Source organism: Pseudophryne corroboree, chromosome 1 (genome assembly GCF_028390025.1).
Source record: "Pseudophryne corroboree isolate aPseCor3 chromosome 1, aPseCor3.hap2, whole genome shotgun sequence".
Taxonomy (NCBI): Eukaryota; Metazoa; Chordata; class Amphibia; order Anura; family Myobatrachidae; genus Pseudophryne; species Pseudophryne corroboree.
The window spans coordinates 205576186-205603414 of NC_086444.1; the positions used below are offsets into that span (position 1 = coordinate 205576186).

At 46.1% G+C, this 27229-nt stretch overlaps 1 protein-coding gene across 4 annotated transcripts in view; it reads left to right on the forward strand.

The window, feature by feature from the left end:
• Nucleotides 1-26373, forward strand: part of RHOBTB3 (Rho related BTB domain containing 3) — a 228957-nt gene extending 202584 nt beyond the window's left edge. For all 4 annotated transcript variants that reach the window (XM_063964040.1, XM_063964042.1, XM_063964038.1 and 1 more), the window contains 3 exons: nt 2449-2615; nt 21133-21229; nt 24499-26373. In XM_063964040.1, coding sequence (XP_063820110.1) covers nt 2449-2615; nt 21133-21229; nt 24499-24614 — 380 coding nt within the window. In that variant the 3' untranslated portion in view covers nt 24615-26373. The remainder of the gene's footprint in view (nt 1-2448; nt 2616-21132; nt 21230-24498) is intronic.
• Nucleotides 26374-27229: the final 856 nt, after the last annotated feature.

Here is a 27229-nt window from a genome sequence, read left to right on the forward strand (position 1 = left end):
CCGGCATTTACCGCTCCAGGTTTGTCCTCCAAAGAACGGTCTTTGGACGTGGTAGTCTCTCCGTATTTATGTGAGGAGAACAGCTTCTCTTAGGAGATCTGATTCCATCTTTGTCCTTTTTGGCTTTCACAAACGTGGCTGGCCTGCTAATAAGCAGACCTTGGCCAGATGGATTAGAATGGTGATTGCACATGCTTATGTACAGGCTGGTCTGCCAACTCCTGCTACCATCAAAGCCCATTCTACTCGGTCTGTTGGACCTTCTGGGGTGCCCCGCCGTGGTGCGACCCTTGAACAATTGTGCAAGGTGGCTATGTGGTCCTCAGTGAACACGTTCATAAGGTTCTATGCCTTCGATACTTCCGCCTCCCAGGATGCCTCCTTTGGACACCGGGTTCTTGTGCCTGCTACAGTGCGTCCCCTCCCATGAGGAACTGCTTTAGGACATCCCCAATGTTATCCCTGTGGAACCCCAGTGTACCTGCAGAAAAGGAGATTTATGGTAAGAAGTTACCGTTGTTAAATCTCTTTCAGCAAGGTACACTGGGTTCCACAGGGCGCCCACTGTGACGCACTTAGCTTCTTTGGGTTTGTATGACATTAGCCATTGGTACCTTCTCCTGTCGTGAGAATGTAGTGTATGTGGCTACTAACTGTTGTCGTCTCTCTTACCTGCTACTGCATTGGACTGGTTAACAAAACTGTGCTCCAGTGCCTGGAGGCGGGGATATAGGGGGTCACTCTGACCCGATCGCTCGCTGCAGTTCGCAGCACTGCGATCAGGCCGGAACTGCGCATGCACCGGCGCCGCAGTGTGCCGGCGCATGCCGGACGGCAGAAGGCTGTCATTTCCTAGAGATCGCCTCTGCCTAATTGACAGGCAGAGGTGGTTGCTGGGCGGGAGGGGGCGGCACAGCGGCGTTTGGCTGCCGTTTTGGAAGCGTGGTCCGGCCAACGCAGGCATGGCCGGACCATGCGGGGGGCGGGCCGCAGCAGCTGCTTGACATCATACGCAGCCACTACGACCAGGGGCATCGACGAGCAACTCCCGGTCAGCCGCAGTAGCTGCGCTGGCCGGGAGTTACTCAACAAGTACAAAAGCATCGCCCTGTGCTGGGCATCCCCTGCATGTCTGGGAACATGATCATAGCTGTGCTAAATTTAGCACAGCTACGATCAACTCGGAATGACCCCCATAGAGGAGGCGGCGCTAAACATCCTGGGAACAGTCAAAGCTTTTAGCCTGTTGGTGCCTCGGATCAAAATCCAACTCTACACCCCGATGTTATCCTTGTGGACCCAGTGTACCTCTCAGAAAGAGATTTAACAAAGGTAAGTTCTTACCATAATACTCCTTTTTTTCATGAGATAATGGAACCCATAGAAGGGTATCTTTGTGACTGAGAGTGGGTGACCCAGTTTTTTGTTGCTGGGTAGTCGATCGGAATCCCCAAAACACATAATTAATAATTGGACCAATTTAGGCAGGACAGTCATGATTTGAGACCTCTCCTCCTTCCCGATCGGGAAGTCTTTGTCCTGGTCCAGTTGGGAGGTGTATTCCTCAGCAGTGTCTGTATTTCGACTGCCGGGATCCCGACCACTGTAATCCTTTTCTGCTCTGTATAATAATGGTGTTTCCAGGGCAGGCAAATGGGGGGTGACAATTCAGCATGTCATCAGTGCTAGTCATGCCCCAGTGCTGCATAAATTGTAATTCTACCATCCTTCGCTCTAATTCATCAGACCCTCCATAGCATCCATCTTCATCACCCTCTACCCTTCTTATTCATCACCCCTTTTATTGCCTCGCTTCTCAGCCACCCATCCCTGGCACTCCTGATCCCCTCATCTTACTGGTGGCTATATTCCTGCTATAAATCTACAGAACATTCTATTAATTAGGAGTCTGAAATCCTGTCATTCAGAATAAGGGTCCTGTACTGGCCAGTGGTTATGAAAGCTTAGTCCCTTGGGCACAAATGGAGCAGATTTACATACAGTATCTATAAATAACATTTATTTTGGGTATATTATTTCATAGGTTCATAGCACTTATTGACAAAGATCTACAAGAAGTTCTTTAAAGTATGGAAGCATTAAACCTAAAGGCAGGTTATTTATAGAAGATTCTATGAATTAATAATAGGCAAATGTTTCTGGAATCCAAATTAATGCTATATGGTGGAAATATATTTTCTATACATACCAGACTTCATGTCTGAAAGCCTGTTTATTGACAATAGAATGTAGTCAATTAGGTACCGTAAGTGAAAGCTGCAAGATGCCCTTGGATTTTTGGTTTAATGGATTGTTTAGGGTTTTGCAGTTCCTCTGAACAGACGTTTGATCAGTTGATAATGTGTTTACATTATGTACTGTTTCTGGCATGGTAATCATTTGAAATCAAATCGCTATACTATTAACTTTCTATATTTATTTAACCAGCTAGCATTCTGCAAGCCATGTCACTTCTCATTTGTTCTGAGATGTACCAAGTGTCAAGACTGAAACGTGTATGTGAACGTTATATCGTCACTCAACTGCAGAGCATGCCAAGCAGAGAACTGTCATCAACAAGTCTCAGTGTGGTCAGTCTGCTTAAGAAGGCCAAGGTAATGACATTCTTTAATGCTTAACTCCTTTAGTTCTGAGGACAAGTGGGACTAGTCATATATGACTCATGCATCAAAAGTACTCATTACTGCAGGAGTTCTAAGTAGAAAAACTTGGTTAGAAGCCTTGAAGGGGAGGGTTTAATTACTTTGGACATGATGAGTCCAATAAACCCTGTCACCTCATTTACCACACTGCACAGTATTGTAAAAATCCAAGCAATAAGTTGAGAGCTCTAAAATTGCACGATCTCTAGCATCTAGGAGTATATTTCCTAAAGGGCGGATTTATAGAAGTGGATGTTGCCCATAGCAACCAATCAGATCCTACTTATTTAATCTAGCATCTTCATGAACATAATGGCTAGATTCTGGTTGCTATGGGAAACATCTCCACTTTTATAAACCTGCACTTACGTACATATACCCCCTAGAGACATGGGGACACCCTCACTTGGACGAAGGGTTTTCCCTCTTTGAACTTATGTCCAGACTTGCTAGTTATTATCTGGTTATAAGTGTAATCGCCAAACAATAACCCCCTAACATCAGAAATCATTATGAAGTCTATGGATTGGTGAAGATCTCCCCTATCTTAGCATTGATAAACTCAGGGACACCATCATTTGAAAGAGTAGAATCTCTGGTTTCAAGTGATGAGGCCTCTTAGAGGTTAATGTTTGGAGATATCACTCTGCATTGCTAGTAGAACCAGGAGATGGAGTGACAGCACCTAAGGTGCCGCAAACATCAAGAAGTTTCATAAATGCAAAACTGGATAAGGAGGGCCGTGAGACAGTCTGGACAGGAGGTGTCCCGCAAGTCCCTTACAATAAACACCAAGCTTAAACAAACAAATATGTGACCCAGAAGTCCTTCCAGGCTCCCATATTCACTGCATTACCAAATCGTCCGGGTGAGTTATCAAACACATGTTCTCCTATTAACTGTACCAACCTAATTTAATGTCAACTGTTTTTTTATTTTATCTCTTCAGGATCAAAATTTATGTTAAACATATATAATTATTTTACTAGGGGAGTGGCTCTAGACTATACACCCCAGTTGCTTGTAATGAGAATTGCTATCTGCTGAGATTACTAGTACTATATATAGAAGAAATAGGTGCAGATGCACTATAATTTGAAATAAATATTGTAATTAAATATCATAAGAGGTTTGTTTGCATATATTTGGCCAAAGATACGGGCCTGCCCACCGCGTCAAGGTCACCTCTGTCGGGCAAGTCCCTAACACTCAGGGGGTTCATATCCAGGGCACCACCTGCCAAAAAGAAACCCAGGGCATCACACTGATGAAAGATAGCTTATAGAATATCAGGTATGCAATAGTAGTTACTCAGTGTAGGACATGTTGTAAGAATAAAGAGTATGTGAAACAATATATATGTTAAAAAAACGTACAAAAGTAGTTATATAAAATGTGAGTTTAAGTGTTAGGGTGTGATGCCCTGGAGTTGCCCAGACAGAACAGCTCAGGGGGCCCCACACCCAATTTTCAATGTGCCTCCAGGAGTGATGCCACTTATACAATAATGCCCCAAGTAGTAGTGCCACTTATACATAATGCCCCAGTAGTGGTGGTGCTTATACATAATTCCCCCCAGTAGTGGTGGTGCTTATACATAATGCACCCAGTAGTGGTGCTGCTTACACAAACACACACACACGGGTGTATCTAAGGCTCCAAGCGCCTCTGGAAAAGTAAGGGACTGGTGCCCCCCCATACTGTAAATATGGACAGCGTGGGCTGAAAAATGGGCGGGGTCTCATGGGGAAGGGTCGTGACCACACAATAGTACCCCTTAATCTAATTAAGAAATGTCTCTTATTCACCTTATGCCACACAGTAGTACCCCTTATACACGTTATTCCACACAGTAGCACACATTACGCCAACCGGTAGTATCCCTTATAAACATTAACCAACACACTAGCAGTCGGTGAGAAGGGGGGGGTATAATATACACATGGGGAGGAATAAAGCCGCTCTGCCGGGAGTAAACAGCAGTCAGTGTGGAGGGGGGAGGTGAAGGGTATAGTACATACATGGGGAGTAATAAAGTTCCCCCAGGAGGGAGCAGCAGTCAGTGAGGGGGAGGGGGTATAATACAAACACGGGGAAGACTATGTGGTGGGTAATATAGATTGTAAACTCCGCTGGGGCAGGTATTGATGTGAATGAAAAATGTTCTATGTATAGTGGTGTTGAATGTGTGCTATATAATTACCTTAATAAATATAACTCGGATAAACAAGAAACGCAAGTTATAGCCAAAGCATGAAAATCAGGTTTGAAGATTATTAACTTTTCAGGTGCAGTAGAACGGACTAATCAGCTAGGTCACATAAAACATTGCTATTGCAATATTAATGTAACAAACTGTCAAACCAATTTCCAAAGTATATAACACGGGAATTAGGGCAGGTTTTAGTAACATCAGAAAACTTCTGTTTGTCCAGGCGCTAAATAGCCACTCAGTATTATTATTCTATATACCATAAAGCTGCAGGTGTAATTATGCCTGTGATTGCATAAAAAATGTTTTTGTTTACACAAAGGAACTACAACATATGACTCCAATAGAACACCTTGCACTAATCACTAAATTGGATGCTGGTGTGGGTGAACACAATTAAGACAAATATATATTTCATTATTTTTATTTTATATTATGGTGTATAAATGAATTTAAAAAGACACATGACATTATAGTATTGCACAAATAAATAAAAAAAAATAATAATATATATATATATATATATATATAATCTCAACAGATCGCTGGTTGTAATTATATATCCTAGGAGATAGATATAGATAATTGTCCTAGTTTTTATCCGGATAGTATAACGGACAAATAGTGCATACAATCCCTAGATTCCAAGTTCTGGATATTGAATGGACAGATAAAGATTTATAGTGTAAAGAATCCACAATAATTAATACCTTTCTCCAGGTTATATACAATGCCGTCAATTACTCTCCAGTTCTCCACTGCGGTGTTGTGATGCTCCGTACAGCTGAATGTGCTCTGTTGCGCCCTAGTCCCCGGGCAGTGTGAGAAGCTGTAACAGACTCCCCCGCCATCTGCTACTGGGCTCCGAGTTCTGGCATGTCTAGCCTTAACGTGCAGCCGGATGTGTCTCCATGGACCGCCTGCCTTCAATGTCCGCTGGATAAGAAGGAGCTGGCTGGGAAGCGATGGATAACTAAGTCTTCCAATGATGACAAGACGCTCATCTTCCACTGTGTGCAGGTGCTGTAGAGGGAGTCTGACTTCCGAATGAACGCTGATAACAGGTGTTCTCTAAAGCATTTTCGCTTCGTAAAGGAGCTTTCTCAGAGAGTGAAACGTGTTAGAGGACACCTGTTATCAGCCTTCATTCTGAAGTCGGACCCTCTCTACAGCACCTGCACACAGTGGAAGTTGAGCGGCTTGTCATCATTGGAAGATGGAGACGTCCATCGCTTCCCAGCCAGCTCCTTCTTATCCAGTGGACATTGGAGGCAGGGGGTCCATCCCGCTGCACGTTAAGGCTAGATGGCCAGCACTCAGAGCACAGTAGTAGAGTGCAGGGGAGTCCGTTATGGCACTTACACTGCCTGGGGAGAAGGGCGCAAAGGAGCACATTCAGCTGTATGGAGCATTACAACACCGGTAATCTAGCTCCTGCAGTGGAGAATGGGAGAGTAATTGATCGCTTTGTATATAACCTGGAGAAAGGTATTAATTTTTGTCTATGCTTTACAATGTAAATCTTTATCTGTCCACTCGATATCCATAACTTGGAATCTAGGGATTGTATGCATTATGTATCCCAAATACCATCTCGATAAAAACTAGCACAATTTTCTCTGACGTCCTAGTGGATGCTGGGAACTCCGTAAGGACCATGGGGAATAGACGGGCTCCGCAGGAGACTGGGCACTCTAAAAGAAAGATTAGGTACTATCTGGTGTGCACTGGCTCCTCCCTCTATGCCCCTCCTCCAGACCTCAGTTAGAATCTGTGCCCGGCCAGAGCTGTATGCACCTAGTGGGCTCTCCTGAGCTTGCTAGAAAGAAAGTATTTGTTAGGTTTTTAATTTTCAGTGAGATCTGCTGGCAACAGACTCACTGCTACGTGGGACTGAGGGGAGAGAAGCAAACTTACCTGCGTGCAGCTAGCTTGTGCTTCTTAGGCTACTGGACACCATTAGCTCCAGAGGGTTCGAACACAGGGCCTGACCTCGTTCGTCCGTTCCCGAATCCGCGCCGCCGTCCCCCTTGCAGAGACAGAAGAAGGAGATCAAATCGGCGGCAGAAGACTCCGGTCTTCATTAAGGTAGCGCACAGCACTGCAGCTGTGCGCCGTTGCTCCCACTGCACACCACACACTCCGGTCACTGTAGGGTGCAGGGCGCTGGGGGGGGGGGGGCGCCCTGGGCAGCAATAAGTATACCTTTTGGCAATATATACACATAATACAGTCTGGAAAACTGTATATGTGTAAAACCCCTGCCATTTTTAGTCAGAAACAGGACAGAAGCCAGCCGCTGAGGGGGCCGGGCCTTCTTCCTCAGCACACCAGCGCCATTTTCTCTTCACAGCTCCGCTGGAAGGAAGCTCCCCAGGCTCTCCCCGGCAGTATCCTGGTACACAAAGGGTTAAAAGAGAGGGGGGGGGGGGGGGGGCACATAAATTTAGGCGCAAAATTTGTATATACAGCAGCTACTGGGTAAACACTGAGTTGTAGTGTAATCCCTGGGTTATATAGCGCTGGGGTGTGTGCTGGCATACTCTCTCTCTGTCTCTCCAAAGGGCCTTGTGGGGGAACTGTCCCCAAATAGAGCATCCCCTGTGTGTGTGGTGTGTCGGTACGTGTGTGTCGACATGTCTGAGGTAAAAGGCTCCTCTAAGGAGGTGATAGAGCGGATATGTGTGTGAGAGGGTGTCTCCGTCGACAACGCCGACACATGTTTGGATAGGTGTAAGTGCTAAGGTGAATTTATTGCACAAAAGGTTAGGGAACAGACAGGAAATCTACCCATGTCTGTCCCTATGTCACAGAGACCTTCAGAGTCTCTCAATGCTCACTATCCATAATAACAAACACTGGTATCGACATGGAGTTTAACTCCACTGTCGACTACGATAATGCAAAGTTACAGCCAAGATGGCTATAAGGTATTCAATATATGATTATTGAAATAATAGATGATTTGCATATCACTGATGACTCATCTGTCCCTGACACGAGAGTACACATGTTTAAGGGGAAGAATGCTGAGGTAAATTTCCCTCCTCTCATGAGGAAAAAGAGCGGGAATCTCCAGACAAGAGACGGCAGCTTCCCACAAGAGAATTCTCAGGCTGTATCCTTTCCCCACTAGGGCCAGGATATGTTGAGAATCTTCCCCTGGGGTGTCCTGTTTGCACAGACGGTAGCACTTGCTATTCTCAGGGATCCTGCAGATAGCGTGCACATTCTAGTATACTACCCAGACCGGCGATTGTGTCGGCATGGGTTTATAGCGCTGTGGCAGCGTAGACAGATACCTTATCGGCAGAGATGAGACCCTAGTATGCAATATAAATATATTAAAGATGCTGTCTTAAGTGATAGACATATAGTTATAAAGCATGCCCAAAGAGACATGAGTATACTGGGTCCTAGAGTCAAAGCTATGTCGATCTCTGCTTGACGTGTCCTGTAGAATATGCATTGGACAGATGATGCCGACTTAAGAGGCATATGGAAGGCTGAGGATTGTGTGGAGAAGGGTTCTCGGGCCTGGTCTCCACAGCTATAGCTGGTAATTCTGCTAGTTTGCCTTATATTCCTGCACAGCCTAAGAAAGCACGACATTATTAAATGCAGCCTTTCGTATAAAGAAACAAGAAAGTCTGAGGGGCGTCCTTTCTTGTCAGAGCCGGGCAGCTAGTTCCCAGGAACAGAAGTCCTCCCCGGCCCCTACAAAAATCCACAAATGTCGCTGGGGCTCCACAGGCGGAGCTAGGCCCGGTGGGGACACGCCTTCGTAAGTTCAGCCACAAGTGGGTTCACTCCCTGTTCGATCCCTGGGCAATAGATATTGTGTCTCAGGGATACAAGCTGGACTGTGAGAAGATGCCCCCTCACCGACGGCCCTGCGGGCTTCCCCCCAAGAGAGGGAGCCAGTGTTATCTGCAATTCACAAATTGTATCTTTAACAGGTGGTGGTCAAGGGTCCCCTCCTTCAACAAGAGGGTGTTATTATTAGACCATGTTGTAATCCCGAAACCAGACGGTTCGGTCAGACCCATATTGAATTAAAAATCCCTGAACATATACCTGAGAAGGTTCAAGTTCAAGATGGAATCGCTAAGAGCGGTCAGTGCAAGCCTAAAAAGGGGGAGACTTTATTGTGAATCGGGACATAAGGGATGCATACCTTCAGGTCCCCATTTATCCACCTCATTAGGCGTACCTCAGAATTGCGGTACGGGATTGTCATTACCAATTTCAGATGTTGCCGTTTGGTCTCTCCACGGCCCCCTTTGAATATTCACCATGGTAATGGCGGATATGATTGTGCTCCTGCGGAAGCAAGGTGTCACTATTATCACGTACTTGGACGATCTCCTCATAAAAGCGAGATCAAGAGAGCAGTTGCTGAACAGCGTATCACTTACTCTGGAAGTGTAACGGCAAAACGGCTGGATTCTATATATTCCAAAGTCGCAGTTGGTTCCTACAGCTCACCTGCCTCTCCTAGGCACGATCCTAGACACAGACCAGAAAAGGGTTATCTCCCGATAGAGAGAGCTCAGGAGCTCGTGACACTGGTCAGGAATCTATTAAAACCAAAACAGGTGTCAGTGCATCACTGCACTCGAGTCCTGGGAAGGTTGGTGGCATCATACGAGGCCATCCCCTTAGGCAGGTTCCATGCGAGGACCTTCCAATGGGACTTACTGGACAAGTGGTCCGGATCACCTCTTCAGATGCATCGGTTAATCACCCTATCCCCCAGGGCCAGGGTGTCTCTCCTGTGGTGGCTGCAGAGTGCTCACCTTCTCGAGGGCCGCAGATTCGGCATTCAGGACTGGATCCTGGTGACCACGGATGCAAGCCTCCAAGGGTGGGGTCAGTTACACAGGGAAGAAATTTCCAAGGTCTGTGGTCAAGTCAACTGACTTGCCTTCACATCAATATCCTGGAACTAAGGGCCATATACAACGCCCTAAGTCAAGCGGAGATCCTGCTTCGCGACCAACCGGTTCTGATCCAGTCAGACCGCAGGGGTTCATGTAAACCGCCAAGGCGGCACAAGGAGCAGGGTGGCGAGGGTAGAAGCCACCAGAATTCTTCGCTGGGCGGAGAATCAAGTAAGCGCACTGTCAGCAGTGTTCGTTCCGGGAGTGGACATCTGGGAAGCAGACTTCCTCAGCAGGCACGACCTCCACCCGGGAAAGTGGGGACTTCATCAGGAAGTCTTCACGCAGTTTGCAAATTGATGGGAACTGCCTAAGGTGGACTAGATGGCGTCCCACCTCAATAAAAAGCTAAAAAAGGTTTTACGCCGGGTCAAAGGACCCTCAGGTGATAGCTGTGGTCGCACTAGTAACACCGTGGGTGTTCCAGTCGGTCTCTGTATTCCCTCCTCTTCCTCTCATACCCAAGGGCTGAGAATTGTAATAAAAGGAGGAGTGAAAACAATATTCTTTGCTCCGAATTGGCCAAGAAGGACTCGGTACCCGGAGCTGCAGGAAATGCTCTCAGAGGACTCAGGGCTTCTGCCTCTCAGACAGGACATGTTGCAACAGGGGCCCTGTCTGTTCCAAAATTTACCGTGGCTGCATTTGACGGCATGGCGGTTGAACGCCGGATCCTAGCGGAAAAGGGCATTCCGGAGGCAGTTATTCCTACGCTGATAAAGGCTAGGAAAGACGTGACAGCAAGACTTTTTCACTGTATATGGCGAAAATAGGTTGCTTGGTGTGAGGCCGGGAAGGCCCTACAGAGGAATTCCAGCGGGGTCGATTCCTGCACTTCCTACAGTCAGGAGTGACTATGGGCCTAAAATTAGGATCCATAACGGTCAAGATTTCGGCCCTATACATTTTCTCTAAAAATGAACTAGCTTCACTGCCTGAAGTTCAGACGTTGTTCCAGGGGTGCTGCATATTCAGCCTCCTTTTGTGCCACCGGTGGCACCTTGGGATCTTAACGTTGTGTTGGATTTCCTGAAATCCCACTGGTTTGAGCCACTTAAGACCATGGAGCTAAAATATCTCACGTGGAAAGTGGTCATGCTATTGGCCTTAGCTTCGGCTAGGCGTGTGTCAGTATTGGCGGTTTTGTCATGTAAAAACCCTTATCTGATCTTCCATATGGACAGGGCAGAATTGAGGACTCAGCCCCAATTTCTTCCTAGGGTGGTATCATCGTTTCATTTGAACCAGCCTATTGTGGTGCCTGCGGCTACTAGGGACTTGGAGGATTCCAAGTTGCTGGACGTAGTCCGGGCTTTGAAAATGTATGTTTCCAGAAAGGCGGGAGTCAGAAAGTCTGACTCGCTGTTTATTCTGTATGCAGCCAACAAGGTTGGCGCTCCTGCTTCGAAGCAGACTATTGATAGCTGGATCTATAGCACGATTCAGCTGGTTCACTCTGCGGCTGGATTGCCGCATCCAAAATGGTGAAAGCCCATTCCACAAGGAAGGTGGGCTCTTCTTGGACGGCTGCCCGAGGGGTCTCGGCTTTACAGCTTTGCCGAGCTGCTACTTGGTCGGGGTCAAACAAGTTTGCTAAGTTCTACAAGTTTGATACCCTGGCTGAGGAGGACCTTGAGTTTGCTCATGCGGTGCTGCAGAGTCATCCGCACTCTCCCGCCCGTTTGGGAGCTTTGGTATAATCCCCATGGTCCTTACGGAGTTCCCAGCATCCACTAGGACGTCAGAGAAAAAAAGAATTTACTCACCGGTAATTCTATTTCTCGTAGTCCGTAGTGGATGCTGGGCGCCCGTCCCAAGTGCGGACTCTCTGCAATACATGTATATAGTTATTGCCTAACTAAAGGGTTATTGTTATGAGCCATCTGTTACTGAGGCTCAGTTGTTGTTCATACTGTTAACTGGGTATGGTTATCACAAGTTGTACGGTGTGATTGGTGTGGCTGGTATGAGTGTGGCTGGTATGAGTCTTACCCTGGATTCCAAATCCTTTCCTTGTTGTGTCAGCTCTTCCGGGCACAGTTTCCTTAACTGAGGTCTGGAGGAGGGGCATAGAGGGAGGAGCCAGTGCACACCAGATAGTACCTAATCTTTCTTTTAGAGTGCCCAGTCTCCTGCGGAGCCCGTCTATTCCCCATGGTCCTTACGGAGTTCCCAGCATCCACTACGGACTACGAGAAATAGAATTACCGGTGAGTAAATTCTTATTATCAGTTCTATACTGTGCGTGTATGTGTATATATAAAGATATATATAAATATATATATATATAGATAGATATATATATATATATATATATATATATATATATATATAGATAGATGGATCCACCTCCTGGGATTTATAATGACATCCAGTGATCTGTTGAGAGTGTGTGTGTGTGTGTGTGTGTGTGTGTGTGTGTGTGTGTATGTATGTATGTATGTGTGTATATATATATATATATATATATATATATATATATATAATTTTTTTCTGTTATTGTTTATTGTGCACTACTATAATGTCATGTATGTCTTTTTAAATTCATTTATAAGCCATAATATATAATAAAAATAATGAAATATGTATATTTGTCTTAATTGTCTTCACTCACACCAGCGTAACATACTGTACTGAAATGGGATACAGTCACGATGCTGGCTTTTGGGACCCCAGCAGTCAAAATACTGACGTCTGATTCCCGAAAAGGACTGGAGGCCAATGCCGGAATCCCGGCAGTCTTCATCCCGACCTTAAGTATAGTTGGAGGGTTAGGTTTATTGCTGGGGGAGGGGATTAGGTTTAGGCAACTCATGGGGAGGTTAGGGTTAGGCTGCCGTGAGAGGGTGGGGGTAGGTTTAGTTTAGACTGCGGAGAGGGAGAGTTAGGGTTAGGCAGCAGGGATGGGGGGTTAGGTTTAGCCACCTTCACGGGGTGGGGAGGTTAGGGTTAGACTGCGGGAAGGGTGGGTTAGGGGGGAGGTGGAGAGGGGGTAATAGCTGCTACTCACCCCTATTGGCATTTCATGCATCGGGATCCCAGCATTGGTATTATGATCGCCAGGATCCCGTTAGCTGGCATTTCATACTGAACCTACTAAACATTCCATTTGTTTAGTGTAGGAGTTAACTTTCATACTTGTCACCACACTTGCCTAAATATATATACAAGCAAATATGTAATTCTTAATAAAATGCTTTACAACTAAAACCAGAGTGACAACATATCTTAAAGGGTTTGAGATAATTTCAAACACTTTATAGTGCTGCTGTCATTGTATGCTATCATTACTTCATCCTCATAACACACCACCAGTAAAAGAGACTGTATTAATCTACATCAGAGTCCCCTTTACCAGAGAGGTGTGCTGCCTCCTGCACCGATTACACCACATGGAGGAGGATACAGGGCACTGCTGTGTGGGCTCTTCAGAGGACCTCAGCCCCGCACCGCTTCACTGATGCACGCAGAGGTTCCATCTCACCCGCAAACACATCCAGCACTGTGACGCCACTGCCCCAAACCCAAATCAATAGGTGGCTGGTTACAGGGCCCCGGGAGCGTAGGTCAGGCAGTGGCAGGTCAGCTCCATGTCACCAGGTACCCGTTCTCATTGCACACACCCCCTACGGTCTGAGTGCTGCAAACAATGCATCCAATGGCACAAAGCAGAGTACACTCACAGCAGGGACAGGAGCAGCCATCCATGGCTTTCCAGGGCTCTGCGCAATCACACAGGACGGAGTGGAGCTGGGAAGCGCGCCCTTGGCTGGCTATGCAAATTTCCCCCTTGACTACGAAGGGCACCCCTGGACTGTGCCCTCCCTCTGCTGGCACCCCTGGTTAGCGTCATCCTGGCCAAGTAGTAGATATGCCCCTGCATGCACAGATGCACACACAAATAGATACATAAACACACACACATACACTTTCTTTCACTCACTCACTCTTTCCAGCCACTTACCGATCTGGCTGGCTGTTAGGATCTGTACCAGCCTCATCCCGTGTAGCTCCGCCCCTTTAGGTCCCGTGTAGCTCCGCACCCTCAGCGCCGTGTAGCTCCGCCAACCTTTTCGGCTAAACTCTGCCGCTGTCACAGGAGAGGGGGGAGAAGGCTTCAAGCTGCTGGCGTGTTATCATAGTATGTGAATGATATATTTCTCTGACGTCCTAGTGGATGCTGGGTACTCCGTAAGGACCATGGGGAATAGACGGGCTCCGCAAGAGACTGGGCACTCTAAAAGAAAGATTAGGTACTATCTGGTGTGCACTGGCTCCTCCCTCTATGCCCCTCCTCCAGACCTCAGTTAGAATCTGTGCCCGGCCCGAGCTGGTTGCACACTAGGGGCTCTCCTGAGCTTCTAGGAAAGAAAGTATTTGTTAGGTTTTTTATTTTCAGTGAGATCTGCTGGCAACAGACTCACTGCTACGTGGGACTTAGGGGAGAGAAGCAAACCTACCTGCTTGCAGCTAGCTTGTGCTTCTAGGCTACTGGACACCATTAGCTCCAGAGGGATCGAACACAGGGTCCGACCTCGATCGTCCGTTCCCGGAGCCGCGCCGCCGTCCCCCTTGCAGAGCCAGAAGACGGAAGAAACCGGAGGAAATCGGCGGCTGAAGACTTCGGTCTTCATTAAGGTAGCGCACAGCACTGCAGCTGTGCGCACTTGCTCCCTATGCACACCACACACTCCGGTCACTGATGGGTGCAGGGCGCTGGGGGGGGGGGGGGGGCGCCCTGGGCAGCAATTAGAGTACCTTACATGGCAAAAAGCACATAATACAGTCTAATAAACTGTATATGTGCATAATCCCCCGCCATAAAAGTATATAAAAAAGCGGGAAAAGTCCGTCGAGAAGGGGGCGGGGCTATCTCCCTCAGCACACCGGCGCCATTTTCTCTTCACAGCTCCGCTGGAAGACAGCTCCCCAGGCTCTCCCCTGCAGTTTCCAGGCTCAAAGGGTAAAAAAGAGAGGGGGGGCACTAAATTTAGGCGCAAACTGAGTATATTAAGCAGCTATAGAGAAAATTCACTTTTGTTAGTGTAAATCCCTGTTTATATAGCGCTGTGGTGTGTGCTGGCATACTCTCTCTCTCTGTCTCCCCAAAGGACTTTGTGGGGTCCTGTCCTCAGTCAGAGCATTCCCTGTGTGTGTGTGCGGTGTGTCGGTACGGCTGTGTCGACATGTTTGATGAGGACGCTTACGTGGAGGCGGAGCAGGTGCCGATAAGTGTGATGTCGCCCCCTGCGGGGCCGACACCTGAGTGGATGGATATGTGGAAGATATTAACCGACAGTGTCAACTCCTTACATAAAAGGTTCGATTACGCAGCTTTGGGACAGCCGGCATCTCAGCCCGCGCCTGCCCAGGCATCTCAGAGGCCGTCAGGGGCTCAAAAACGCCCGCTACCTCAGATGGCAGACACCGATGTCGACACGGAGTCTGACTCCAGTGTCGACGAGGATGAGACAAATATACAATCCACTAGGGCCATCCGATGCATGATTACGGCAATGAGAAATGTGTTGCACATTTCTGACATTAATCCGGTTACCACAAAAAAGGGTATTATGTTTGGGGAGAAAAAGCAGCCAGTGACTTTTCCCCCATCTGATGAGTTAAATGAATTGTGTGAAGAAGCGTGGGGTTCCCCAGATAAGAAACTAGTAATTTCTAAGCGGTTACTAATGGCGTACCCTTTCCCGCCAACGGATAGGTTATGCTGGGAGACATCCCCTAAGGTGGACAAGGCGCTCACACGCTTATCAAAAAAGGTGGCACTGCCTTTTCAGGATACGGCCGCCTTAAAGGAGCCTGCAGATAGAAAGCAGGAGGCTATCCTGAAGTCTGTGTATACACACTCAGGTACTATACTGAGACCTGCTATTGCTTCAGCATGGATGTGTAGTGCTGCAGCAGCGTGGTCTGATTCCCTGTTGATAACATTGATTCCCTTGACAGGGATACTATTTTGCTAACCATAGAGCATATTAAAGACGTAGTCTTATATATGAGAGATGCACAGAGGGACATTTGCCTGCTGGCATCTAGAATTAATGCAATGTCCATTTCTGCCAGGAGAGTATTATGGACTCGGCAGTGGACAGGTGATGCTGATTCTAAAAGGCACATGGAAATTTTGCCTTATAAGGGTGAGGAATTGTTTGGGGACGGTCTTTTGGACCTCGTATCCACAGCAACAGCTGGGAAGTCGACTTTTTTACCTCAGGTTCCATCACAGCCTAAGAAAGCACCGTATTATCAAGTACAGTCCTTTCGGCCTCAGAAAGGCAAGCGGGTTAGAGGCGCGTCCTTTCTGCCCAGAGGCAGGGGTAGAGGGAAAAAGCTGCACCATACATCCAGTTCCCAAGAACAAAAATCCTCCCCTGCTTCCACTAAGTCCACCGCATGACGCTGGTGCTCCACATGTGGAGCCAGGTGCGGTGGGGGCCCGTCTCCGGAACTTCAGCGACCAGTGGGTTCGCTCACAGGTGGATCTCTGGGTTCTACAAGTGGTATCTCAGGGATACAAGCTGGAGTTCGAGACGTCTCCCCCTCGCCGTTACCTCAAATCAGCCTTGCCAGCTACTCCCAAGGACAGGGAGGTAGTACTGGCGGCAATTCACAAGCTGTACCTCCAGCAGGTGATAATCAAAGTTCCCCTCCTTCAACAGGGACGGGGTTACTATTCCACAATGTTTGTGGTACCGAAACCAGACGGTTCGGTGAGACCCATTCTAAATTTGAAATCCTTGAACAATTATATAAGGAAGTTCAAGTTCAAAATGGAATCGCTCAGAGCGGTTATTGCAAGCCTGGAAGAGGGGGATTACATGGTATCACTGGACATCAAGGATGCTTACCTACATGTCCCCATTTACCCACCTCACCAGGTGTACCTCCGTTTTGTGGTACAGGACTGCCATTACCAATTCCAGACGTTGCCATTTGGTCTGTCCACGGCACCGAGGGTATTTACCAAAGTAATGGCCAAAATGATGATACTCCTTCGAAAGAAGGGAGTTATAATTATCCCGTACTTGGACGATCTCCTTATAAAGGCGAGGTCCAGGGAGCAGTTGTTGGTCGGAGTAGCACTATCTCAGGAAGTGCTACAGCAGCACGGCTGGATTCTGAATATCCCAAAGTAGCAGCTGGTTCCTACGACGCGTCTGCTGTTCCTGGGTATGATTCTGGACACAGAACAGAAGAAGGTGTTTCTCCCGGAGGAGAAGGCCAAGGAGTTGTTATCTCTGGTCAGAGACCTCCTAAAACCACAACAGGTATCGGTGCATCACTGCACGCAAATCCTGGGAAAGATGGTAGCTTCTTACGAGGCAATTCCATTCGGCAGGTTCCATGCAAGGATCTTTCAGTGGGATCTGTTAGACAAGTGGTCCGGATCGCATCTTCAGATGCATCGGCTGATCACCCTGTCCCCGAGGGCCAGGATGTGATAAAGCTAATTATTTATCTTATAACATTCACTATGTGTGGGTAAGAGACTCAGTACGCAATTGGCGTATGGGGTACCGTAAGGGTACACACTTAGCGTAGCAGACGCTTAGCCGTGGTCGAGACCCACATGCGGCACGCTCTCTCACAGCTTAACGCTTGGTGTTGAGCACGCTATAGGCGGCCGACTACCGTAATGCTACGCTACCAGCGTAGCGAACGCTCGTGACCACGAGGGGAACACGAGCGGCGCAGACGCTCACAGGATGACACTCAGTAAACCTTGTATGCAACACACAGAAAGGATACGCTTATACTGTAAACCTTGTATTGAAATACTGTAGTGATATAACGCTGCTTAACCTTGTTAATACAAAAGCTGTTTGAGCGATTGAGATGCTCCGAATACCCTCAGTAATGTAATAAACACACAATACCTTGCTAAGGTTCCAACACCTTTACTAACAATATCTAGCTATGTAAAAAAAGGAAAACAGTTAACAGTTCATACACTACAGGCTAACATCAATATCTAAACATAATAACTACACATATACAATATACAATAGTTTAACAATAACAGAGAGAGAGAGAGAGAGTATGGCAAATACAGAGAATAAGTTGGTTACAGAGAGTACTTACACACATGGGAATGAAACGCAGGCGCAATCTGGAAATCCAGCCCTCAGTTAATCAGTGATGAAAACCTTGTCGAGAGTAGAGTCTTGTGTCCCCAAGCCTATTGCAAACTATATTTATGTACTAGCTCAAGACATACTACAATAGATACTGTTGTGCCCTCTTTCCATTGGTTAGGGGGTGGGACATGTACTGCACCTGGGATCATTGGTTAGTTCAAGAAGTGGGCGCTGGCTAGGACTTTTTAGTATTCTAAATTCCTCTCTGGTTGTATTGTGGAAACCTATTGTTTGGATCTTCCAAACAAACTCTGTCTCTTGGCTTTGTTTACCCCACGGTCACCTCTTTCAGTTGAGACAATGACATCTCAGCACTCATTATTCTGGAGAGAAACCTGGACCTATTCATAAACAAAGGTGTAAACCCTCTTCATAGAATCTCAAAGCTTAGTGTAAATAAGGCTATTTGTTTTCAGTCTGTGGGAAAGAGGTGACTGAATTCCAGTCACCTACCCTGCATTTATGTGTAATTTATTCTGAATGCAATTAATCTTATGTTCTACTTCTGTGCATAACCATGAGCAGGAACTATGCGAATCCCTCCCAACTGTCATAGACGCAACACCTCTTCAATACCCCACAGCTGGACACCATACACTACCCTCCAACCTTTGTCTGAACCCTCCCAGCATGCAAAGAGGAATCTCTCTGTCTAAGAGGTTTTAAACTTACCATACTTGCTGACATTATGAAGGGGGATATTAACTATAAAACGCATTATATTGGTTAAATATGTAGCGATCGAGTCGCTCGCTAGTCGCACACAAACACCGCCGTAAATACCCATCTCCATGCGCAGGCGACGTCAGAGCGTCCCCTACGCAACCTGATGGGATGCGTACGCACGGGGGAGTCGGTGCGCGAGCAGCGGGCACGTGCATTGGGGTTAGTACAAGGCATCATAGGTCGCTATATTTTTCGACTTTGACAGGTGTCTCTGCTGTGGTGGCTGCAGAGTGCTCATCTTCTCGAGGGCCGCAGATTCGGCATACAGGACTGGGTCCTGGTGACCACGGATGCAAGCCTCCGAGGTTAGGGGGCAGTCACTCAGGGAAGAAACTTCCAAGGACAATGGTCGAGTCAGGAGGCTTCCCTACACATAAATATTCTGGAACTAAGGGCCATTTACAATGCCCTAAGTCAGGCAAAACCCCTGCTTCAAAACCAGCCGGTGCTGATTCAGTCAGACAACATCACGACGGTCGCCCATGTAAACCGACAGGGCGGCACAAGAAGCAGGATGGCGATGGCAGAAGCCACAAGGATTCTCCGATGGGCGGAAAATCACGTGATAGCACTGTCGGCAGTGTTCATTCCGGGAGTGGACAACTGGGAAGCAGACTTCCTCAGCAGGCACGACCTCCACCCGGGAGAGTGGGGACTTCATCCAGAAGTCTTCCAGCTGATTGTAAATCGTTGGGAAAGGCCACAGGTGGACATGATGGCGTCCCGCCTCAACAAAAAGCTAAAAAGATATTGCGCCAGGTCAAGAGACCCTCAGGCGATAGCTGTGGACGCACTAGTGACACCGTGGGTGTACCAGTCGGTTTATGTGTTCCCTCCTCTTCCTCTCATACCCAAGGTACTGAGGATAGAAAGTAAGAGAGGAGTAAGAACTATACTCGTAGTTCCGGATTGGCCAAGAAGAACTTGGTACCCAGAACTACAAGAAATGATCTCGGAGGACCCATGGCCTCTGTCTCTCAGACAGGACCTGTTACTGCAGGGGCCCTGTCTGTTCCAAGACTTACCGCGGCTGCGTTTGATGGCTTGGCGGTTGAACGCCGGATCCTAACGGAAAAGGGCGTTCCAGATGAAGTGATTCCTACGCTGTTAAAGGCTAGGAAAGACGCTACCTGAAGTTCAGACGTTGTTAAGGGAGTGCTGCATATTCAGCCCCTTTTGTGCCTCCATTGGCACCTTGGGATCTCAACGTAGTGTTGGATTTCCTAAAATCACATTGTTTTGAGCCACTTCAGAACGTGGAGTTGAAGTATCTCACGTGGAAAGTGGTCATATATATTTGGCCTTGGCTTCGGCTAGGCGTGTGTCAGAATTGGCGGCTTTGTCATGTAAAAGCCCTTATCTGATCTTCCATATGGACAGGGCAGAATTGAGGACTCGTCCTCAATTTCTCCCTAAGGTGGTATCAGCGTTTCATTTGAACCAACCTATTTTGGTGCCTGCGGCTACTCGGGACTTGGAGGATTCCAAGTTGCTGGACGTAGTCCGGGCCCTGAAAATATGTTTCCAGGACGGCTAGGGTCAGAAAAACTGACTCGCTGTTTATCCTGCATGCACCCAACAAGCTGGGTGCTCCTGCTTCTAAGCAGACTATTGCTCGCTGGATCTGTAGCACGATTCAGCAGGCTCATTCTGTGGCTGGACTGCCACATCCTAAATCAGTAAAAGCCCATTCCGCGAGGAAGGTGGGCTCTTCTTGGGCGGCTGCCCGAGGGGTCTCGGCTTTACAACTTTGCCGAGCTGCTACCTGGTCGGGATCAAACACGTTTGCAAAATTCTACAAGTTTGATACCCTGGCTCAGGAGGACCTTGAGTTTGCTCATTTGGTGCTGCAGAGTCATCCGCACTCTCCCGCCCGTTTGGGAGCTTTGGTATAATCCCCATGGTCCTTACGGAGTACCCAGCATCCACTAGGACGTCAGAGAAAATAAGAATTTACTCACCGGTAATTCTATTTCTCGTAGTCCGTAGTGGATGCTGGGAGCCCGTCCCAAGTACGGATTTTCTGCAATACTTGTATATAGTTATTGCTTAACTAAAGGGTTATTGTTGTGAGGCTCAGTTGTTATTCATACTGTTAACTGGGTATAGATATCACGAGTTGTACGGTGTGATTGGTGTGGCTGGTATGAGTCTTACCCTGGATTCCAAATCCTTTCCTTGTAGTGTCAGCTCTTCCGGGCACAGTTTCCTAACTGAGGTCTGGAGGAGGGGCATAGAGGGTGGAGCCAGTGCACACCAGATAGTACCTAATCTTTCTTTTAGAGTGCCCAGTCTCCTGCGGAGCCCGTCTATTCCCCATGGTCCTTACGGAGTACCCAGCATCCACTACGGACTACGAGAAATAGAATTACTGGTGAGTAAATTCTTATTTTTTGTTTTTTTCTAATATATTTTTCTGTTCTTCTTGACAGTTTCATAACTCTGAATGTCTGTACACTTGGCTGCTTCATTTTATTGCTACTCACTATCTGATTTTCAGTCAGAAGCCAGAATTCCAAGACCTCTCAGGTACTCTTCAGACAGTAACTGTGTAAAGAGCAGCATCTGTAAATCCATATTAATATATAGCAAACAAATTGGCTTGAGTTTGCAGAATGAATAACATTCAGATCTCATAAAATTGGATGATGACCGAATAGACTTGTGTGAGTCTCACCTAAATATGCCGTATCTGCATGTGATCTGTACATCCAGCATGACTCTTAAATAACTTAGGGCCCGATTCAGACCTTATTGCTGCTGACGATTATCGATTGACTGCACATGCGTATGCACTGCAATGCGCACGCGCATCACCAAACAACAACAGGCATCGCAAACAGCGACAAGCTGGTGCAAAAACTTGAATAGCACAGGCGTTGATTGACATGAAAAGGGTGTTTGTGGGTGGTAGCTGACCATTTTCTGATAGTGTCAGGGAAAACGCAGGTGTTCGGAAGCGGTTTCAGGGAGGGTGTGTGACGTCAGCTCCGGCCCCGTTCAGCCCGTTCTCTTTGCACTGTAGGAGTGAGTCCTGGGCTGCGCACAGACTGCACACAGTGGGAATATCATTTGATGGTGAGTGAGATGCAAACGGATTTGCAGCTGTCCGCTGCCTGAGGGACATTTTCCCACAATGTACACATGCGATCGCACACTTGCATGGGTAAATTTACACTCCCCTTGGGTAGAGACTATCTGATCGCAGGACAACAAAATTAGCAGCACAGCGATCAGGTCTGAATTAGGCCCTTAATACGTAATTTAGGCTTTCATGTGTTTGGCCAAATTGGCTACAGGTCCCATTGTTTTCCTATTTGGTTTAACAAATAGATTATCAGTGTAGACCAGCCTAACAGACAAACTGTCTTTTTCACATTTACTTGCTCTACAACATGCAACCATAATGATACTCATTAAATTTTTTTACCAATGATCAATACAAAGTACTTGATTTAATATACATAAAATAAGGAGCATAAAACGTAAAATAAGTGATTGCATTATTATTCTTTATAATAAAGACATTGTAATATAGACATTGGAATTTGGAGATTGTTGAAGCTCCCTCAGGTTGGGTGTTGATCATTTGTAGAAAGCAGTTTTTGCCACAGATGCTGTGAGCTTTGACTCAACCACTTCAGGACATTAAATGCTTCTCCAGTGTGCCTTTTGCTTTATGCTTTCTGTCATTGTTGTGTTAGAAGACACCTCTTATTGCACGTCCCAGCGTTCTTGTAGACTGCAGCTGTTTTCCTCTAGGTTTTCTCTGTATTTATTAGGATTGTGCCAAGCATAGTGGTTACTATTGTGGGTGAAGAGTTCAGTTTTGGTTTCATCAGACCATAGAAACATCTGCTACATGGTCATGTCTCCCACGTTTTTCGGCAAGCTATCGCCAGGCTTGATGTGAGTTTGTTAATAATGGTTTTTCTTTCCACCCTCCCACAAAACCCACCTACTGTAGATTTACCCCTAGCTCAGTTACTTCTATCATTGTGTCATGGAAGACTAACTCCTTCGGAGTTGCCATTGGCCTCATGTTGGACTCCCATGCTACAGCTCTTCTCGTCCAGACAATCCATTTTGGAGAACTGCTTGTCCCAGTTAGGGTCACAATTGTTCCCAATGTTCAAATTTTTTTTATGATGGACTTAACTATGCTCCCGGGTATATTCAATGTCGTGGAAATATTTGTGTACCCTTTGCCTGATTGGTAATTCTCAATGACAATGTTCCAGATCTACCTGGAATGTACAGCTTGTAGTCTTGGCTTGGAAATACACTACCTGGGGAAGCTCACAGAGATAGTTATGCTATAATTGTGTGATACATCTCACCTGCACACAAGTGAGCTCCAATAAACTATTTATGTGGCTTTGGTTACTTCACAGGAAATCTACGTAGTATGGATATAACAAGGGATGAATACTAGTCACTTATTTAATTATTTTGGTTAATTCATTTTGACAAATTATGGGATTTAAAATATTTTTGTACATCATCAAGTACTTTGGGCTCCATCCTATTATCCGTAAATCTGCTGGCCACGCAAATATGCTGCAATTACGGTTCCTCCGGACTGCGGATTTTTGTTCAGAGCTGCATAGGACTGTGTACAAAAATCTGCGAGTCCAGGGCAGATTGCTCCCATTGCCAGTGGCTAAACACTGTTGTAATGGCAACTTGTTCCCTTTACACTTCATAGGATTGAGCTCTCTACGTTGATTAGTTGCAAAAAAGTTCTACTAAATACATCATGGTTCCATGTTTTAATACAGCACAATGGGTCTGATTCAAGTCCGATCGATATACTGGAAAAGTCGCAATGTACCGATGTTCGGTATACTGTGCATTCTCAGGACCCGTGCAGTATGGGTTCTGCCTCCTCGAACGCTGTAAAGCTGCAGACATTGGGTGATTGAAGTCTTCAGCTGTTTGAGGGGGCGGTGATGGTCACCTTTCCTTTGACCTGTAGGAGTGCAAAGGCCAGGGACTTATAGGCCCTACACACTGGCCGATCCGCCGCTGAGCTGCCCGACGGCGGATACGGCCGATGAGCGACCCGGCGGCGGGGGGGGGGGGCAGTGACGGGGGGAGTGAAGTTTCTTCACTCCCCCCGTCACCCGGCTGCATTGAAGTGCAGGCAAATATGGACGAGATCGTCCATATTGGCCTGCATGTACAGCCGACGGGGGACCAGCGATGAACGAGCGCGGGGCCGCGCATCGTTCATCGCTGGAGCCTCCACACTGCACGATATGAACGTTATCTCGTTTATTAATGAACGAGATCGTTCATATCGTGCAGTCATGTCGGCCAGTGTGTAGGGCCCTTTATCTTACGACGGATATTTCCTGGCTTTGGCTCTGCAGTCTGCTTATCCTCTGAGTTTCCCCGCTGGCTGATGGTGTCAGAGTGAACCGATGCTGTGTCTTCGGACGTAATGCATGCATGAGGATACCAAATGCCTCTTGCTGCATTACCATAATATATGTAAGCATTGTTGCTACTTCCAAGGAAGCTGCAGCAGTGATTTCAACTCTCCAGAACTCGCTATACGATTTCCCAGTGCCTGTTCATAATATATCTTTCAACCTGTTTGTGATCCAAATAAAAGGCCATTGTTTCCAATGGTTTAAACAGCAGTCAGTATATGTATTTCATTCACTTTGCTGTGTGATTTAAAAATATCCCTACAGCAGCGTTTCCATCTAACCATGTTTCTGTGTGTATGTGAAATCTCCTGTGTAAGCATGCTTTAGTTGTCTCTCTTTACATTTGTTTTATTATCGTAGCTGAAGAACTGGATTTTATTGAGAGTCACAAGTGGCCTTCGAATGTTTACTTGAATCAGCTTATGGAATATAGACGATATATCCACTCCCCGAAATACAGCTGTGCTGTCATGTGACCAGGGCATGCAACGGACTGGCTTATGAGACTCCTCACAGAACAATGAACCACCATCATTATCTTTATATCACTGTTTTTTAATTATTATTGCCGTGTTGACACTCATATTTAATAATAATGCTAAGTTTTCAAAATTCCCTACATTTTCCGTTATGATAAATAGAAAATATATGCGTAATTACATAATGTCTGTAATATTATTTTCTGAAGATTGCTTACTTGCTGATGTTTGGAACCTGTCCTCTTGGAGATTCCAAAGGGAGGCGTAAGTGGAAGGACCAGGTGATGTGGTTTGTGGCATCCTGGCATACTGTAAGGTTTCCAGCAAATCACATCATCCAATCTAGCCCCCACCCCCTTCACATGGGAACTGGGCTGAATCCGGGAGCGTTCCCTGCTCTCACCGAGTCACGGCCTTAAATGCGTGAGTCTTCCGGACAGTCCGGGAGGGTAGGCAAGTATGGATGATTGCCAGCTGATCGGATGCTCTGTCTCCTAGTGAGCAGTGTGGTATAGTTTATGTTGAGAACACAGAATTTCTGATACTAGTGATACATAAGCCAATCCTACTGCTGGACTGGAGGGCTGAGCAGTTGCTTCACTGCTAACTAAGGGTGTGTACACACTATGCAATATCGCATATAATTCGGCTGATATCGGCCGGCTCATTGCTATATTGTATAGTGTGTATGCATGATACTGGATACGATGCGCACTCTCGCAGGTCTTGTCCAGCTTCGCACGTCGGACATGCATGCAGATCTGACGTGCGATATTGCTTACGAGGGCCATGCAGCTTGGCCTTGCTCCCCCTCCTCCCCCCATCGCAGCCGACATTGGCAAGTGTGTATGCACTTACCGATGTTGGATCCCGTCGCGGACGACATTGCATGGTTTGCGATGTCATCCTAATGTATACATAGCCTTACACGGGGGTTGTTAAGTTACTTGCTTTATCAACAGGCACATTATGATAATGTGAATGCTTTCCCTGATTGCATAGAGCAACACATATGTATAAATGGGTTGAGTAGGTTAACAAGAAATTGCTATATCATACATTTTAGGATATTTAATTTATTGACTGAATCCTCTGACTTGAAATGTGGAATGGAATTTCACAAAAATGTATCAGAATGCAATGAGCAACTTTTCATTTTTTTGCGAGCTATTCTGACATTTGTGAAAAGTCACTAAAGTACAGATCCGCACCTTCATCAGCATACTGGCAATATTATCAGTTGGCTCACGTGACAATGCTACTTAGGTGTGTTTTATGCTTCTCTTAATATGGTGTAGAACCTGCTCAAAATGCTATTTATGTGACATTGACAAATACTGAAGTGACTTAGGGATACCCCAGGGTCAGTAACGTAAGGGCAAAACAGTCCCTAATATTCCTGAATAAATACATAAACATAATCTGCACACAGATAAGATAAATGAACCGCTGGGCAGTCTCTACTGAAGTAAATACACCAGTTAGAGCTGGAAGGAGATACACATCACATGGAATGTATGAAGAAAAATTATCTTAATTTCTTAAACTATGATGTGTAAATATTTTGCACATTGCGTATGATGTAACAGTGTATAGTTGTATAGCATTAATGACATTTTGAGATTCTTAAACTTTTTCTAAAATAACCTCTATGAATAGTGCATACTTTACTAACTAGAGCAGATCTAATAGCAAACCAGATATACTACAACTTTTGTATTGTAACATGTAAGATTAAAATGACTCCAAAACCCAATCTCTTTATATATGTCACGTGTCCTTTTTTTTTTTTTTTTAAATAAACCTTGTTTATGAACACTGATTTTACAAGTGCAATGACAACAACTATATTGCTTTGTATATTTTGCTGAAGATGGCCATAGTATGCGACCAACTCTGCCAGTACATGATCCCCATTGACAGCTGATGGCGGTTGGCATCAGTGATTTTTTGGGGCATATTCATGGCAAGATTTGCAGCTAACTGGGTGTGTACAGTTGTCCAGATTGCTATGTAAATAGCTATTACCTTACATTTGTTTTAGATGTAGTTTATTAATTGGATGTATATTATAATGAGTTATATTACATACTTGTGTTTTCTACACACTGACCATATGTATCAGGCAGCAAGAGAGAATCATTCTGCTTATTTTTGTGTTCCCTAAAATTTCCTGTCATTGTTTTTATTGGCGAACATAGCAGTGGACTACAGACCTAGCAGCCATCAGATTTTACTTTCACACTGTATTAACAATTGTCTCAGTTTATAAATATAAGATGAAAAGCGTTCTGTACGCTCACAAGAAACATGGCGTAAGTACCATATAATTACCAACATAAAATCATTGATTATAACTGTTTTGTACAATATACACATCCGCAGGGTAGTGCTGTAACATTATCTCCTATATCAGTGGTTCTCAAACTCGGTCCTCAGGACCCCACACGGCTCACGTTTTCCATGTCACCCGGCAGCTGCACTGTGTATCACCAACTGTCACATTTTAAAAATCTACAGTTGACCTGGAAAACATGGACCGTATGGGGTCCTGAGGACCGAGTTTGAGAACCTGTGTCCTATATAATAGCCCAGATCTGTGACTTTGTGAT